The sequence below is a fragment of the Macaca mulatta genome, chromosome 19, assembly GCF_049350105.2.
Source record: "Macaca mulatta isolate MMU2019108-1 chromosome 19, T2T-MMU8v2.0, whole genome shotgun sequence".
NCBI lineage: Eukaryota > Metazoa > Chordata > Mammalia > Primates > Cercopithecidae > Macaca > Macaca mulatta.
Window position 1 is genome coordinate 53168679 of NC_133424.1, and position 14952 is coordinate 53183630.

The window sequence follows — 14952 nt, forward strand, 5'->3', positions numbered from 1 at the left end:
GAGCGCTTTTCCACTCCTGAGAGTCAGTTTCCCTGTCTGTAAAATGGAAAATAGTGGCCGGGCATGGTGGCTCACACCTGTAACCTTAGCACTTTGGGAGGTCGAGGTGGGTAGATCACTTAAGGTCAGGAGTTCAAAACCAGCCTGGCCAACATGGTGAAACCCCATCTCTAAAAAAAAAAATAGAAAAAAAGGAAAATAGTCCCACTGGGCACCTGGGAGGTCAAATAAGCGGGTTCTGGGTCCTACACCCTTCATCTGTATCACACAGAGGTGCATCTCTCTTGCTTTTCTTTTCCTTTTTTTTTTTTTTGAGACAAGATCTTGGTCTGTTGCCCAAGCTGGAGTGCAGTGGCATGATCACAGCTCACTGCAGCTTCTACCTCCCAGGTTCAAGCAATCCTCCCACCTCAGCCTCCCGAGTAGCTGAGACTACAGTTGCCCTCCACCATACCTGGCTAATTTTTAAATTTTTCTGTAGAGACAGGGTATCATTATGTTGCCCAGGCTGGTCTTGAACTCCTAGGCTCAAGCGATCCTCCTGCCTTGGCCTCCCAAAATGTTGGGATAACAGGCAAAAGCCACTGCACCTAGCCAGGTGCATCTCTTATTTGTCCAATGAAGTAAGACTTTGTTGGAAGAAAAGGTTTTTGGGTATAAGAAAAACCACCACCTTGGAATCTGGGCTACAAACTCAGAAGCTCACAGAAATGAGCACAAATGAATGACAGGAGTAGGGGTGGATGGAGGTGGGCTAGAGAGAGTGCCTGCCTGAGTGGAAGTCTTATCTGGCTCCTACTCAGCTCCTGCTGGCCACTCTTTTCAAAATCTAGAACAAAAATACTGGCAGAATAAGCAAAGCACAGCGTTTGTCCTGCACTGTGGACAAGCCAGATGTCGCCCAGGAAATGCCAGGCTTCAGCCTCCGCCCCTGAGGTCCGCAAAGCCTCTCCATGTCTCTCTGAATATGATATGGACACATCTGCACCATACACACAGAACAGACCACCAGCATGGAGCCACCCTGGCCTCTTCCGCTCCTAGGTAAAAAGCCAGACAACAGCAGCTGTTGGCCGAAAGGCCTATTGGCTGAAGCACACACAGTGGTGGGAGAAGGCATGGCCTGATGGATTACATACCCTCAGGCCTAAAGTGGACAGTGGGATCATCCTTCAGCCTGATAGCCCAACACCATTTTGTAAAAGGAAGCCCAGAGAGGGAAAGCAACTTGGGCAAAATGACACAGCGTGTTGGCAGGGGGGTGATATTTGAAATGGGGACACAGAGGCCAAGGAAAGGCCAAATAATAGACAGTGAATGGCATGTCCCAAATTATGGAATATAAGCATTAGAAAGTTTAAGAGCTACAGAGGCCAAGTGTGGTGTAATCCCAGCATTTTGGAAAGCCGAGGCAGGAGGATTGCTTGAGGCCAGGAGTTTGAGACTAGCCTGGGCAACAGAGCAAGACACTGTCTCTTAAAAAAAAAAGAGAGAGAGAGAGAGGTTAAAAAAAAAAAGAAAAGAAAAAGAAAGTGCTGTAGAGATGCAGCATGAAATGACACTGAGTATGAGAAGTCAGGGTAGTGGCTATCCCTGGCAAGGGTATTAAGGGCCTCTGGAAGGTTGGTCGTGCTCTGCTTCTTGATCTGGTGCTAGTGACATGGGTGTGCTAAGTTTCTGAAAGTTCGCAGAGTCATACATTGAAGATCTATGTGTGTTTTTAATGTGTATCATATTTTAATACAAAGTTTTTTAAAAAACAGGCTGAGCATGGTGGCTCACCCCTTAATCCCAGCACTTTAGGAGGCTGAGGCGGGAGCGTCACTTGAGGTCAGGAGTTCAAGACCAGCCTGGCCAACATGGTGAAACCCTGTCTCTACTGAAAATACAAAAATTAGCCAGGCATGGTGGCACACACCTGTAATCCCAGTAACTCGGGAGGCTGAGGCAAGAGAATCACTTGAACCCGGGAAGTGGAGGTGCAGTGAGCCGAGATTGCGCCACTGCATTCCAGCCTGGGCAACAGAGCGAGACTCCGACTCAAAAATCGCTTGAACCCAGGAGGCGGAGGTTGCAGTGAGCCGAGATCATGCCATTGCACTCCAGCCTGAGCGACACTGCAAGACTCCATCTCAAAAAAAAAAAAAAAGCTTTTTAAAAATAATGTTGAATGCCATGGTAAGTACACTATTCCCTTTTCAGTGCTTTTTCATTGTTTCTGGTTATCTTACAGTCTCTGACTAGTGCTTGAATGTCTTTACCATCTGTCCAATACTAGCTAATCTCCACTTTTATTTTAATTTAATTTTTTTTGAGACAGGGTCTGGCTGTGTCACCCAAGCTGGAGTGCACTGGCACCATCATGGCTCACTGCAGCCTCGACTTCCCAGACTCAAGCGATCCTCCTGCCTCAGTCTCAAGTAGCTGGGACTACAGGTGTGCACACCCAGCTAATTTTTGTATTTTCTGTAGAGACAGGGTCTCACTATGTTGACCAGGCTGGTCTTGAGAACTCCTGAGCTCAAGCAGTCTACCCACCTTGGCCTCCCAAAGTGTTAGGACTACAGGCTTGAGCCACTGCACCTGGCCTAATCACCGTTTTTTTTTTTTTTTTTTTGAGCTGGAGTCTCCCTCTGTTGCCCAGGCTGGAGTGCAGTGGTGCGATCTCGGCTCACTGCAACCTCTACCTCCTGGGCACAAGCAATTCTCCAAAATGCCTCAGCCTCCCAAGTAGCTGGGATTACGGGCACTCACCACCATGCCCAGCTAATTTTTGTATTTTTAGTAGAGTTGAAGTTTCATCATGTTGGCCAGGCTGGTCTCAAGCTCCTGACCTCAGTCCGCCTGCTTTGTCTCCCAAAGTGTTGGGTATACAGGCATGAGCCACCGTACCCAGCCCTAATCTCCTCTTTTAATAAGCAGAGAACAGGCCTCTGAGGTTTAGACCCTTCGGCACACAAGAGACTCTGGGTAAATTTTAATAATCATCGTATTTATTTCCGTGGCAAGTGATTCTGGTTTTCCATTTGTGAAATTTCCATTTAAAAAACATTTATTTAAAAAGCTGTTGAAAAGCAAGCCAGTTCATGAGCTGGTAATTGTTGAAGCTGATTGATGGCTATCTAGGAGGTTTATTTTCATTATACCCTTCTCCCTATTTCTGTATCCACTTCACATTTTCCATAATAAGGTGTTTTTTTAAAAAATCGAGCCAATTAACAAAATTATATGTAAATAGTTGCACACAGTGGTCTTATGCCTGAGACCGTGACAGGAGCACATGAATCACTTCAGTTAGGGAAAGACTGAGACAGAAGAGATGGAGAGAAGCTGAGCGGCAAAGGCCAGAGAAACAGGGCGAGTTGTGGACAGAGCCCGAGGCCAGGAAGGGGAGGGAGAAACCTTCTTTCCCTTGGTCCCACTGGCATCCCCAAAAGAAGAAAGCCTGCTGCCAGTCTGAGAACAGAGTGGAAATATCTGATTCAACTGAGGACAGGGTGGGGGCAATGGATAGACGCTGTGCTCTGAGGGCTAAGGCAAGAGCCAAACCTGCCATCAGAGGGTCAAGGAGGTCAAGATCGAGAGCCCGTCTCCACTGGATGCCGTTCAAAGTGCTCAGCACAGAAGCAGGACACCCATTCACAAAGCACTTTTGTCCTCCCCTCTCACGGTGGCAGGGGGGTACACCAGACATGGAGGCAACCACAGAGGCCATCCCATCCGACTGCCCCCTCCCCCCTGACCAATGATACCGAAGAGGAAACTGAGAGGCCCAGAGAGGGGAAGTGACTTTCCCATGGTCACAGAGCAAAGCTGTAGCAGGGTGGGGAGCAGTTCCCAGCCTCCCACCCCATCCCTCAGCCACCGCTGGTCAGGGTCTGGAGTCTTGCTCACACCTTCTCTGCCCCCACATCCAGTGCTACCTTCAAGCCTCTGGACCTGCCTGATACCCCTGCACCAGGATGGAGGGTGGAGCCCGGGGCCCAAGCAAACCCCAAGAAGCCCAGAATGCCAGGCACAGGGCCCCATCTGGATGTGGAATTTGCACTGCCTGGCTGCTTCCGGCCTCCCTGTCATTCTCTCCTCCTGCATCCCTACAGCTATCCTCAACTGGTGCCAGCCCCCCACCCCCACCTCAGCTGGCCACTAAATGTGTATATTGGGGGACAGGGGGTGGTGCAGGCCCCTGTTGGGTCAGGGAAGTTGGGATGGGGGCGGGCCTTTGGCTTCCTGTTGTTCATCGCCCTGGGGCTCTGGGGGGGATTTCCCTGGCCACCCCCACCCCCTAGGGAAGGGGAAGGAGCCTGCGTGAGTCACAGGCCTGGGGTGGGAGCCCAAGAGTGAGAAGGGGCGGGAGGAACCTCGTTACCAAGGTACCAAGGCTCAGTGCTCTCTCAGCCCTGGGACTGAGGCAGGCCTCCTGAGGACCCTCTTCCAAGCGCTGCCCGCTTCCCTGGCTGTTCCGACAGGTGCTTACCTTTGTGCTGGGGCCAGTTGGGGACACAGAGAATGGGGAGGTCTTATTCTGGGGGTTCTGCAAAGAGAAAGTAGGGGCAAGGGGATGGGAATAGTGCAGTGAAGCAGCTTCTGACCACCCCAGCTCCCTGTCCTCCTACCACAGGTGGCACGCAGCCCCCTCTGACCCCTCTCCCCATTCCTCCCCATCCCCTCCCGCTTATCCACTCCCTCCTAACCTGATGATTAGTGTCTGGTCCATTTCTTTCAGTGTCTGCAAAGAGAGGGAAAGGATGTGCTGTCATCAGCCACCCCCACCACACCTATCCCCTCCCAGCCCTCTTCCCATCTGCCCCACTTCCCCTGCCCATGGTGACCCCTGCCCCCCTGCTCCCTGCCCACCCACCTGTGTGCTCTGATGGGGAGTCCAGACCTTGCTTCTCGGCCTCCAGGGGCTTAGACATTCTTATTTCTGGGGACAGAGGAGGAATGGAAGTGGGGTGAAGGAGGGGAAGCCAGGAGGGCTCTCGGGCCCCCGTTCCACCACACTCCCCGAGCCTTTCCCCCAAATTCCCCCCTTACCCCCAGCCACCTTGGAAGTGTCTCTTCCCAAGAGACATGTCCTCCGTTCTGGGCCTCTGCCCTCCTCTGGCAAGATGAGACACAGCCCTCAAGCCTTGGGGGATCTGGCCTTATCCTTTCACTCCTCCAGAAAGTGACAGAGGGGTGTTATCCACAGTGCAGCATAGGGCAGGGCAGGAGGTGGAAGGTGGTCGTGAGAAGGTATCAGCTGCCCAGGAGGAGGCTGGTGACGTCCCAAAGGAGGGAGAGCAGCCTTGGGCCTCCTCCTGCGGCGGGCCGCCCAGGCTCCCGTCCTGCCCTACCAGGTTTCGGGTGAGACATGTTTTCCACTCTGAGTGGGGCCTCAGAGATGTGATGGGGCTGCAGCGTCCCCAAAGGAGGCAGTTGTCAGATCTCTGAGTGTGTGTGATTCAGCCACCCTCTGGCCCTCTCCCCACCCCACCACTTTCCCCGTCCACATCTCACTCCCACCTGGCCTTTCTTCTTATGTTTAAGCACACCCGCCTAGCAGATCCACCCTGATCCTCTGTAACCCCAGCCCCATTCAGCTCTACCCCTGAGCTTGTCCTCCAATCGAAACCTGATCTGGGACTTCAGGCTTGAACCCTCAAGCCTTAAGTCCACCCCTGTAATACAACCCCATTCTATAGCTCCCTAGGCCCAGGAAATGAAAGGAGGCAGCCAAGGGAGGGTGGCAGGCAGCAAGCTGGGCACCAGGAGACATAAACCCACGTAGACAAATGCCTGTCCTCAAAATGCTCCGATACTTTTCACAGAAAGGCGAGTGCTCACCAGTGCCAAGCACAGAGCTAGATATGACTCACAGCTCACATTAGTGGTTAGTGCTAATATTACCATGTTTTACAGAGGAGGAAACTGAGGCTCCAAGAAAGGATGTCACCTCCCCAAAAGCACGGCAAGACAGTAGACATGCCCTGACTGGACCCCTGGTCTTCATGACTCCAGGGCTCCTACTTGTAATCAGATCCACTGTAGTCTAATGGCCCCAGTCCTGACTTCCAGCCATCTCATCTCCAACAGTCCCCTCGCCCAAGCTCATCCTGAAACTGAATGCAACCCTTCCTGGTCCTCGACCCCAGGACAAATCTGGGCTTCAGCCTGACCCATCCTTAGTCCACTTACTCACCTTGAATCCCAAGTTGTGCCCAGATGGTTCAAGTCCTTCATCTGACCTTGATTCCCAACTGTACTGAGACCCTGTCCCTGATCCAAACTCTTCCCACAACTCACTCCAAAATCCCTACCTAAACCATGACCCCACCCCTACTAAAGGAGCTGTCCAGCTCTAGTGTGCTCTGCACCAAGATACTTAAAGAAGACAGCTAGGCCAGGCACAGTGGTTCACGCCTGCAATCCCAGCACTTTGGGAGACTGAGGTGGCCAGACCTCTTGAGCCCAGGCGTTCAAGATCAGCCTAGGCAACATGGAGAAACCCCATCTCTACTAAAAATACAAAAATTAGCTGGGCACGGTGGGATGCACCTGTAGTCCCAGCTACTGGGGAGGCTGAGGCAGGAGAATTGCTTGAACCCAGGAGGTGAAGGCTACAGTGAGCTGTGACTGCACCACTGCACTCCAGCGTAGGTGACAGAGTGAGACCCTGTCTCAAAAAAAAAAAAAAAAAAAAAGAATGGAGCTAAAGTGAGGGATAGGAAATAGGAAGAACTCAGCAACTGCAAAAAAAAAAAAAAAAAAAAAAAAGTCTAGAAATCTTGCAATTGAGGATTATTCAATGTGAAATGCTGCTTGAGTTTTAAATTCCTAATTAAAAAGACAGGTCGTGCATTGCTGGTAGGAGTGTAAATCGATACAAGCTCCATTCAGAAAAGTTGAAAAGATGCCCTCTCCCTAAGATGCAGCACGTCCACTCCTGGACATCTGCCCAAAAGAAACACGTGTCCTGCCCATCAAAGGACATAGGCAGAAATGCTTCTGCAGTCTTTTCATAACAGCCCCAAACTGGAAACAGCCCAAGGGGCCATCAACAGGTGAATGGATAAACAAAATGTGGTATGTCCATACAATGAAATACGCCACAGTAATGAAAAAGAACAAACTCCTGCTTCATACACATGGCCGAAGCTTGGAGACATGAGGCTGAATGAAAGATGCCAAACACAAAGGCAGACGTAATTTATGATTCCAATTACAGGAAATTCAAAAACAGGCAAGCTGATAGCAGATGATCACGGTCAGATGAGTGAGCACCTTGGGGGTACTGACTGGGAAAGGGCATGAGCCTGCAGCAGGTGAGAAAGGATCTTGTTTGGTGGTTACAGGGTCCTTACATATGCAAAAATTCATCAAGCTGTACACTTAAAATTTGAACACTTTACTCTATATACATTATGTTTTAACAGCAAGAAAACATTTAAAAGCTAAAAAGCAAAAAAGCCAGCACACAGTCCCATTAAATGCACACTGCACCAAGGCAGGTAGATAACTTGAGGCCAGGAGTCTGAGACCAGCCTGGGCAACATAGTGAAATCCCCGTCTCTCCAAAAAATAAAAAAGTTAGCCGGGCATGATGGTGGTGGGCACCTGCAGTCCCAGCTACTCAGTAGGCTAAGATGGGAAGATCGCTTGAGCCCAGGATGTTGAGGCTACAGGGAGCCGTGATTGCACCACTGCACTCCAGCTTGGATAACAGAGCGAGACTCTGTCTCAAAAAAAAAAAAAAAAAAAAAAAAAAAAAAGATGCAGACTGCTGAGGGTGGGGGTGGGGAGTGGGTGCCCAGGATGCTACCAGAGCTCAGGTCCTGTTTCCTGGCCCTGGGGACAGGGCATTAAATGGCTACTGATACAAGATATAAGAAGGACAAGAAGGGAGCTGGGCGGCAAATGTATCCTGACTCTGGAGCAGTAAAGGAGGGAATCCTGCCTGATCCTAGCTCTGATTCACCCAGACCTTAGCCCTACTTCAGACAACCACTAACTCTAACCTGGTCCTAAATCCCACCCCTGCTAGCATTCCTAAAACTGCAGCCCCAGCCTCCTCTGGCCCCCTTCCGTCAGGCGGAGCTCCACATTGCCTCAGGGCAATCCTTTCCTGGCTCCTCCCTATCTCCTGGAGAAACAACCAGGCTGATGGGCCTGGCCTCCAGGGGTTGGCCCACCACCCTGTACTGCTTTTCTCTTGCAGCTCATGCACCGTGCTCTTCAACCACGTTGAGCATCTCCCCCTGCTTGGGGGTTCTGCTTGACAGACAGCAGACTGTGCAGGTTCCACACTCCCAGCTAGCTGGGCATCCCTCTCCCACCCACAGATCAGGCCAGGCTCAGACCCCACTGCCAGCCCAGCAAGTCCACACTCATCCTTAGCCTCTGCTATGGGCTGAGTTGCATCTCCCAAAATTCATACACTGAAGTCCTAATTCCTGGTACCTCAGAATGTAATTGTATTTGGAGATAGGGTCTTTAAAGACACACTTAAGGTAAAATAAGGTCATTAGGGTGGACTTACTGAAATCTGACTGGCATCCTTTTAAGAAGAGGGGGCCAGGAGCAGTGGCTCATGCCTGTAATCCCAGCACTTTGGGAGGCCGAGGTGGGCAGATCACCAGTTCAGGAGTTCGAGACCAGCCTGACCAACATGGTGAAATCCTATTTCTACTAAAAATACAAAAATTAGCCGGGTGTGGTAGTGTGCACCTGTAATCCCAGCTACTCAGGAGGCTGAGGTAGGAGAATCGCTTGAGCCCGGGAGGCAGAGGTGGCAGGTGGCAGTTAGCCGAGATCACACCACTGCACTACAGCCTGAGTGGCAAAGCAAGACTCCGTCTCAAAAAAAAAAAAAAAAAAAAAAAAAAAAAAAAAGAATAGAAAAAAGAAGAAGAAGAAGAAGAAGAGGGAATTAGGTCACAGATGGGAACAGAGGGAAGACCATATGAAGACCCAGGAGAAGACTAGCTGACCACAAGCCAAGAAGAGAGGCCTTGGAAGAGGCCAACCCTGCTGATATCCTCTCCTCTTCTCTAACTTACAGCCTCCATAATTGTGAGAATGAATTTCTCTTATTTCAGTCACCTAGTCTGTGGTACTTTGCTGTGGAAGCCCTAGCAAACTAAGACAGCCTCTCACAGCCCCTGCCCTCCTGCTGTCCCATCCCTGAGCCCCCAGCTGTGACCGTCTGTGTCCAGGTTCCTTCCCCACAAGACCAAGGCAACAGGCCTGGTCTGACTCATCACTGGGTCCCCAGCATCACAAGCCCAGAACGGGTTGTAACTGTTTGCTGAATGTCCCTCTCTGCAGCAGTCTCTGTCTCCTACTACTCCCCATCCCTGTCCTACTGTCTCCCTGCTATTTATTTTATTGTATTTATTTTTTAAGACAAGAGTCTTGCTCTGTCAGCCAGGCTGGAACGCAGTGGCACAATTACGGCTCACTGCAGCCTCGACCTACTGGGGTCAAGCTATCCTCCTGCCTCAGCCTCCTGAGTAGCTGGGACCACAGGTGTGCACCACCACATCCAGTTAATTAAAAAAAATTTTTTTTTTTTTTTGTAGAGATGGGTCTCTATGTTGTCCAGGCTGGTCTCAGACTCCTGGGCTCAAATGATCTTCCTGCCATGTCCTCCCAAAGTGCTGGGATTACAGGTGTGAGGCACCAAGCCGCACTCTGCCATTTAAAACATTTCCTGAGGCCTTGGCATGGGCTGTTCCCTCTGCCTGGAACACTGTTCCCCAATCTGTCTACATGGTGACCCCCAACTCATCCTTCAGAACCCAGCATAAGCTCTGTTTTCTTTTCTTTCTTTTTTTTTCTTTTTTTTTTTGAGATAGAGTCTCACTGTGCTGCCCAGGCTGAAGTGCAGTGGTGCGATCTCGGCTCACTGCAAGCTCCGGAGGTCTCCCGGGTTCAAGCAGTTCCCTGCCTCAGCCTCCCAAGTAGCTGGGATTACAGGTGTGTGCCACCACGACCAGCTAATTTTTGTATATTTAGTAGAGAAGGGGTTTCACTGTGTTAGCCAGGATGTTCTCAATCTCCTGACCTCATGATCCGCCCGCCTCAGCCTCCCAAAGTGCTGGGATTACAGGCGTGAGCCACTGCGCCCGGCCATAAGCTCTGTTTTCTATGAAACAACCACCTTGATGCCTCCAGCTACCAGCCAGGTCTCTCTCCAGCTCCCCCTACCCTAGCACCTCCCCTTGTCACTGTCTTAGACGCTGACTGTAGCTAGCCGGGCCCCAGTATGTCTCCCCTATCAGACCGGGAATTTTTCAAGGGCAGGTCTGATCTCAGCTTCTTAAACACTGCCCAGCAGAAGACATGTGGATCAGTGGCCCCAAGGTCCTGATCTCCCTCCCCCAGGCCTTTGCCTCTGCTCCTCTCCCACTTGGTTGACCCTTTCCTTCTCTACTGGCAAACTCTTGCTCCTCTTGAAGGTCCAGCTCACATGTCACCTCCTCTGTGAAGTACTCCCTGATTCCCCAGATGGTCAGTGTCTGTCTCCTCTGGGCTTCACTGCCCCTGTACTGTTCTCCATCACATCCTGATCATCCCGGGCAGAGACCTCCACCCCAACTGTCGGCTCCACAGGAGCCCAGGCTGGAGTCATTGCTGCACAGGCCTAGGAGTATGTCTTTGGAATGAATGAATGCATTAAAGAATCCCCTAACTGACCAGGGCCCAATCCTGTCTAAAACAAACTCCTATTGCTACTGTCACCCAACATCCCCAAGAAATCTTAACTTAAATCTTTAAGGTAAGATTTCCTCTGCAGGGACAGTGGCTGGAAAGACAAGAATGGTTTGAGGGAAAATTTTTCACCATTCTGTTACCCTTATTCTCCCCAAATTCTTCCAACCACTCCTACATATCCCTGCATACCCCCTGCCCTACACTTGGTTGGGCCACAACAAAATGGCCAACTGCTACCCTTTGTCCTTTCTCTTTCTACCTCCCCTATCAGAGCTCAATCTGAGAGAAGGGTCAGATTATTTCCACCAGAAATGAACAGGGAGCTCCATCTCCACCATGGACTAAAAGCCAAATGATGCCTTAACAGGGACTCCAGGGCACCAGCAACCATGGACTTGGAGGGTCCGTCAAATGGCTCAGCTTTAACCTCAGCCCAGACAGAGAAGCCCATTGCCTGTCACTCAACTCTACAGAAATACAGATGCCTGTTCCCACCCTAGACTCTCTGATTTCAGTGGTACAGGGTGTGACTTGGGCATCCAGATATTTAAAAGTCCCTCCAGGTGATTCTTTTTTTAGATGGAGTCTCACTGTTGCCCAGGCTGGAGTGCAATGGTATGATCTCGGCTCACTGCAACCTCTGCCTCCTGGGTTCAAGCGATTCTCTTGCCTCAGCCTCCTGAGTAGCTGCAATTACAGGCATGCACCACCATGCCTGGCTAATTTTTGTATTTTTAGTAGAGACAGAGTTTCGCCATGTTGGGCAGGCTGGTCTCAAACTCCTGACCTCAAGTGATCCGCCCACCTCGGCCTCCCAAACTGCTGGGATTACAGGCATAAGCCCCCTCCAGGTGATTCTAATGTGCTCCATCCCCTGGCACCTTCAGAAGCTCCTCTCAAAGCCTCATTCACACATAAAAAATTGGTTGGTTATGTATGGCCATTTCCACCCCTCATCATAGGTAATGTGTAATATTTTAAGGGAACTGGAAGAGAAAAAGCAATGCATAGCCCTACTAGGTCCCTTGGAGCCATGTTGCCCCTTGAATCCCACCTTCCTCAGGTCAGAGCCCCCCACCCTCCACAACTAGGGCTGCCCAGCCCTGAGCTCACACTCGCTTGCCCGACTGCCCCAGGCCTAGGACTCTGGGTCCTCTCCGCCCTCCCACTCCTCCCTCCCCGGACTTTCACTTCTCCTCTGCATTTCCCCCCGCCAGTTTTAGCAGACTTAGACCAGCTTCTCGTTAGCACTTACCGAAAATGGGGCTAAATATAGAGGACCCAAGGACTGCCCCTCACCCCTCCTGGCCCCACTTGTCCTGTCCCCTGGGTCCCCTGCCTCCGCAGCCCGCTTCAATTAAGGGTACGGCCTGGGAGCCCCTGTGGGCAGGTTGGTGCTGCCGGGAACCTCTGTGGGCCCAGCTGGCCGAGTCCCCGTCCTCCCCAGAAGCAGCACCTCACCCCTCCCCACCCCACAGCTGTCCCTGGGTGGCCTCAAGGGAGTGAACATTTCTGAGCTGTCAGGAGGGAGGGATGGAGATACGGGCAGCAGACACAACAAGAGAGGTGGCCCCACAGCTGCGCTGACAGCAGGCAAGAGCTGCCAACAGTACACACCCCATGGCCACAGCCAGGCAAGGCCCTGGCCAACACACTACAAGAAACTGATGTGCACAGATTCCAGACAGGAATGTGAACAGGTTTGCAGATACGACACATGCCCATACATGATGCCACGGGCATATATGCAAAACACACACCCAGATGTGTGTACACACATGCACTTACACACACTGTCACACTGAGTGACACACAGCCAGCCAGACACACACAAGAAGTACACAAAACTCACACACCCAGAGTCGAATACAGATAGACACACAGACACCCCCCTTATATACTATACCCAGTCACTCATAGACTCAGACATGTGTACGCACACATGTACTTACACACATGTACTTACACACGTTCTCACACCAAGTCACACCAGTCCAGCCAGAGGTACACACCCAGACATGCACATGTTCACACAGAGTCACACACACGCACACACACAAGTGCACACACATACACCCAGAGTCACCTCATCCTGGAAGATGGCCAGGGCTGACCTCTGAACCCAGTTCACAGGTGTGGAGTCTGAGAACAGGCAGGGTGAATGATCTGCCCACAGTCACACAGTGTATTAATTCATGTCCAGGCAGGGAAAATCCACCCCAGTCTTCCCAGGCAGGGCTGTTCTGTGAGAAATCCCAAGTAAAGAGTTTAGCCTACTGCTCAGCACCTCTGAGGTCCCCATTTAACCCCAGAGAGGAATGAGTCAGTGGGAGCAGACACCCAGGATCTCTGTGTCTACACGGTATGGACACACATACATACACACAGTTGCATACACAGTCACCTCAACAAATAAACACATGTCACCCTGCAAATAGTCTTCTTTTCATCCCACCCCCCTCCTCACCGCCTTTGCTTGCTCATACCCACTCATCCTTCGTATCCCTGCTCAGACACCCTCTTCCTCCAGGAAGCTCTCCTTGATATTCCACCAACTAAATCACATGTTTTCAGGGCTCCTACAATCCCCTAATACCTCCCTGTCCTGGCCCAATCCCTCTACCTATGTTCCCCTATCCTGGCCCTGACCCCTCTGTGTGGGCCTCCCCCATACCAGCCCCAACCCCTCTACTGACATCCCCCCATCCCAGCCCTGATCCCTCTGCCTGAGCTTCCCCCACCCCAGTCCTGACCCCTCTACCTGGGCCTCCCCCACCCCAGCACCGACCCCTCTGTCTGGGCCTCCCTCAACCCAGCCCCAACCCCTCTTTGTCCCCCCATCCCACCCCTGACCCCTCTGCCTCTGCCCCCCACCCCAACCCTGACCCTTCTGCCTGAGCCTCCCCCACCCCAGCCCTGACCCCTCTGTCTGGACCTCCCCCATCCCAGCCCTGACCTGTCTGTGTTGTCATTGGTGACAGGTCTGTCTTCTCCAATAAACTGGGAGCTCCAGGCGAACAGACCTGAGCTACCCTTTCCACTGTATTTCCAACACCCAAGACAGAACTGCTCAATAGATACATGTTGGTGGAGGACACGGGGATACCCGCACACAATGGCACATATAGGACAGCACATACCACCAAACCAAGACTCACGCCCATGGTCATGCCTACACAGCCACAAATGAAACAGGCATGTAGGGCTGAGTGCTTGCCATGTTCCAGGCACTGTGCTAAGCATGCTACATGTATTATCTCATTTAAGACTCCCATCAACACTGCTGAGTAACAGCCATCACCACCTTGTACCGTGCCTGGCGCGCAATATTCACTCAGTCAACTGACATTTGGTGGAGAAGGCATTTAATAAGCACACAAACAAACACATAATGAAATTCCCAACAGTGATAAGTGCCGTGAAGAAAAGATAAAGCAGGGTGAGGGAACTGAGAGTGACAGGATCAGTGCCAATTTAGATGGGGAGGTCAGGGAAGGCTGCCCTGAGGAGGTGACGTCTGAGGTGAATGAGGTGAAGAAGTGAGCCAGGCGATTATCACCCCACAATGCCACACACAACAGCCCCCCACACTCACAAGCACAGAGCAGTCCCACTCAGAGCACTCAGAACTACTGCACACACACATGCACACACACACCCGTACCAGATGTGCACACACACACTCAAAAGGGAATGACATCCCCCAAGTCCAGCAACTTGGCATTCCAATCCCTTTGCAGCCCTTATCCAAGGATCGCCCATGTCACCCACCCCACTGGTTCTCCACATGAGGGCCCGCTACCAACACCCAGCTCCCTCCCTCCTGTCCCCAGACCCTTCCGAACAGGGCAACAGAGAAAAGAAGAGGTTGGAAGTTCCAGTGCCTGATGTGGAACGGGAGGGCAAAGAGGAGCTGTGGGGGTTGGAGGAGACCAGGCATGGGAGAGAGGGAGTTGCTAGAGTACAGAGAAGGACAATGGAGACAGCTGAGGAGGAGGGGCAGGGAGGGCCCGCAGAGCAAACCTAAATGTGCTGCCTGTCCTCTGAGCAGTGGCGCAGGCACCAGCCCCCTTACCTGGAGCCCCCATGCTGGAGTGAACCATGCTGCCCGCCCCGCCAGGGCTGGGGGAACAACTGTGTCATCTCCCCACCCTCTCTGGGGGCCGAGCCCTCCCTGCCGGAAGTCACTCAGGGAGGAAACCACAGGGCCGGTCCGCCCCCTTCGGAAGGGAAAATACCCTGGCCCACAGACCC

The 14952-nt window shown here is 51.8% G+C and overlaps 2 protein-coding genes across 39 annotated transcripts in view; one reads left to right on the plus strand and one right to left on the minus strand.

Annotated features, from left to right (window-relative positions):
- LOC144337526 (uncharacterized) overlaps nt 1–14952 on the plus strand; it is a 211581-nt gene that overhangs the window by 129974 nt on the left and 66655 nt on the right. The window lies entirely within an intron of this gene.
- POU2F2 (POU class 2 homeobox 2) overlaps nt 1–14952 on the minus strand; it is a 109182-nt gene that overhangs the window by 26761 nt on the left and 67469 nt on the right. For 19 of the 38 annotated variants that reach the window (XR_003724884.2, XM_077982997.1, XM_028838875.2 and 16 more), the window contains exons 1-4: nt 14774–14892; nt 4862–4927; nt 4695–4729; nt 4478–4534 (exon numbers count right to left, since the gene is read on the minus strand). Coding sequence is in view for 37 of the 38 variants with exons in the window: in XM_077982997.1 (XP_077839123.1) it covers nt 4478–4534; nt 4695–4729; nt 4862–4927; nt 14774–14801 (186 nt within the window). In the remaining variant the exon portion in view is untranslated. Of the gene's footprint in view, nt 1–4477; nt 4535–4694; nt 4730–4861; nt 4928–5037; nt 5449–12784; nt 12942–14721; nt 14744–14773; nt 14896–14952 lie in introns of those variants that run through there. The other 19 variants (XM_077982987.1, XM_077982974.1, XM_077982977.1 and 16 more) reach the window with 10 other exon arrangements.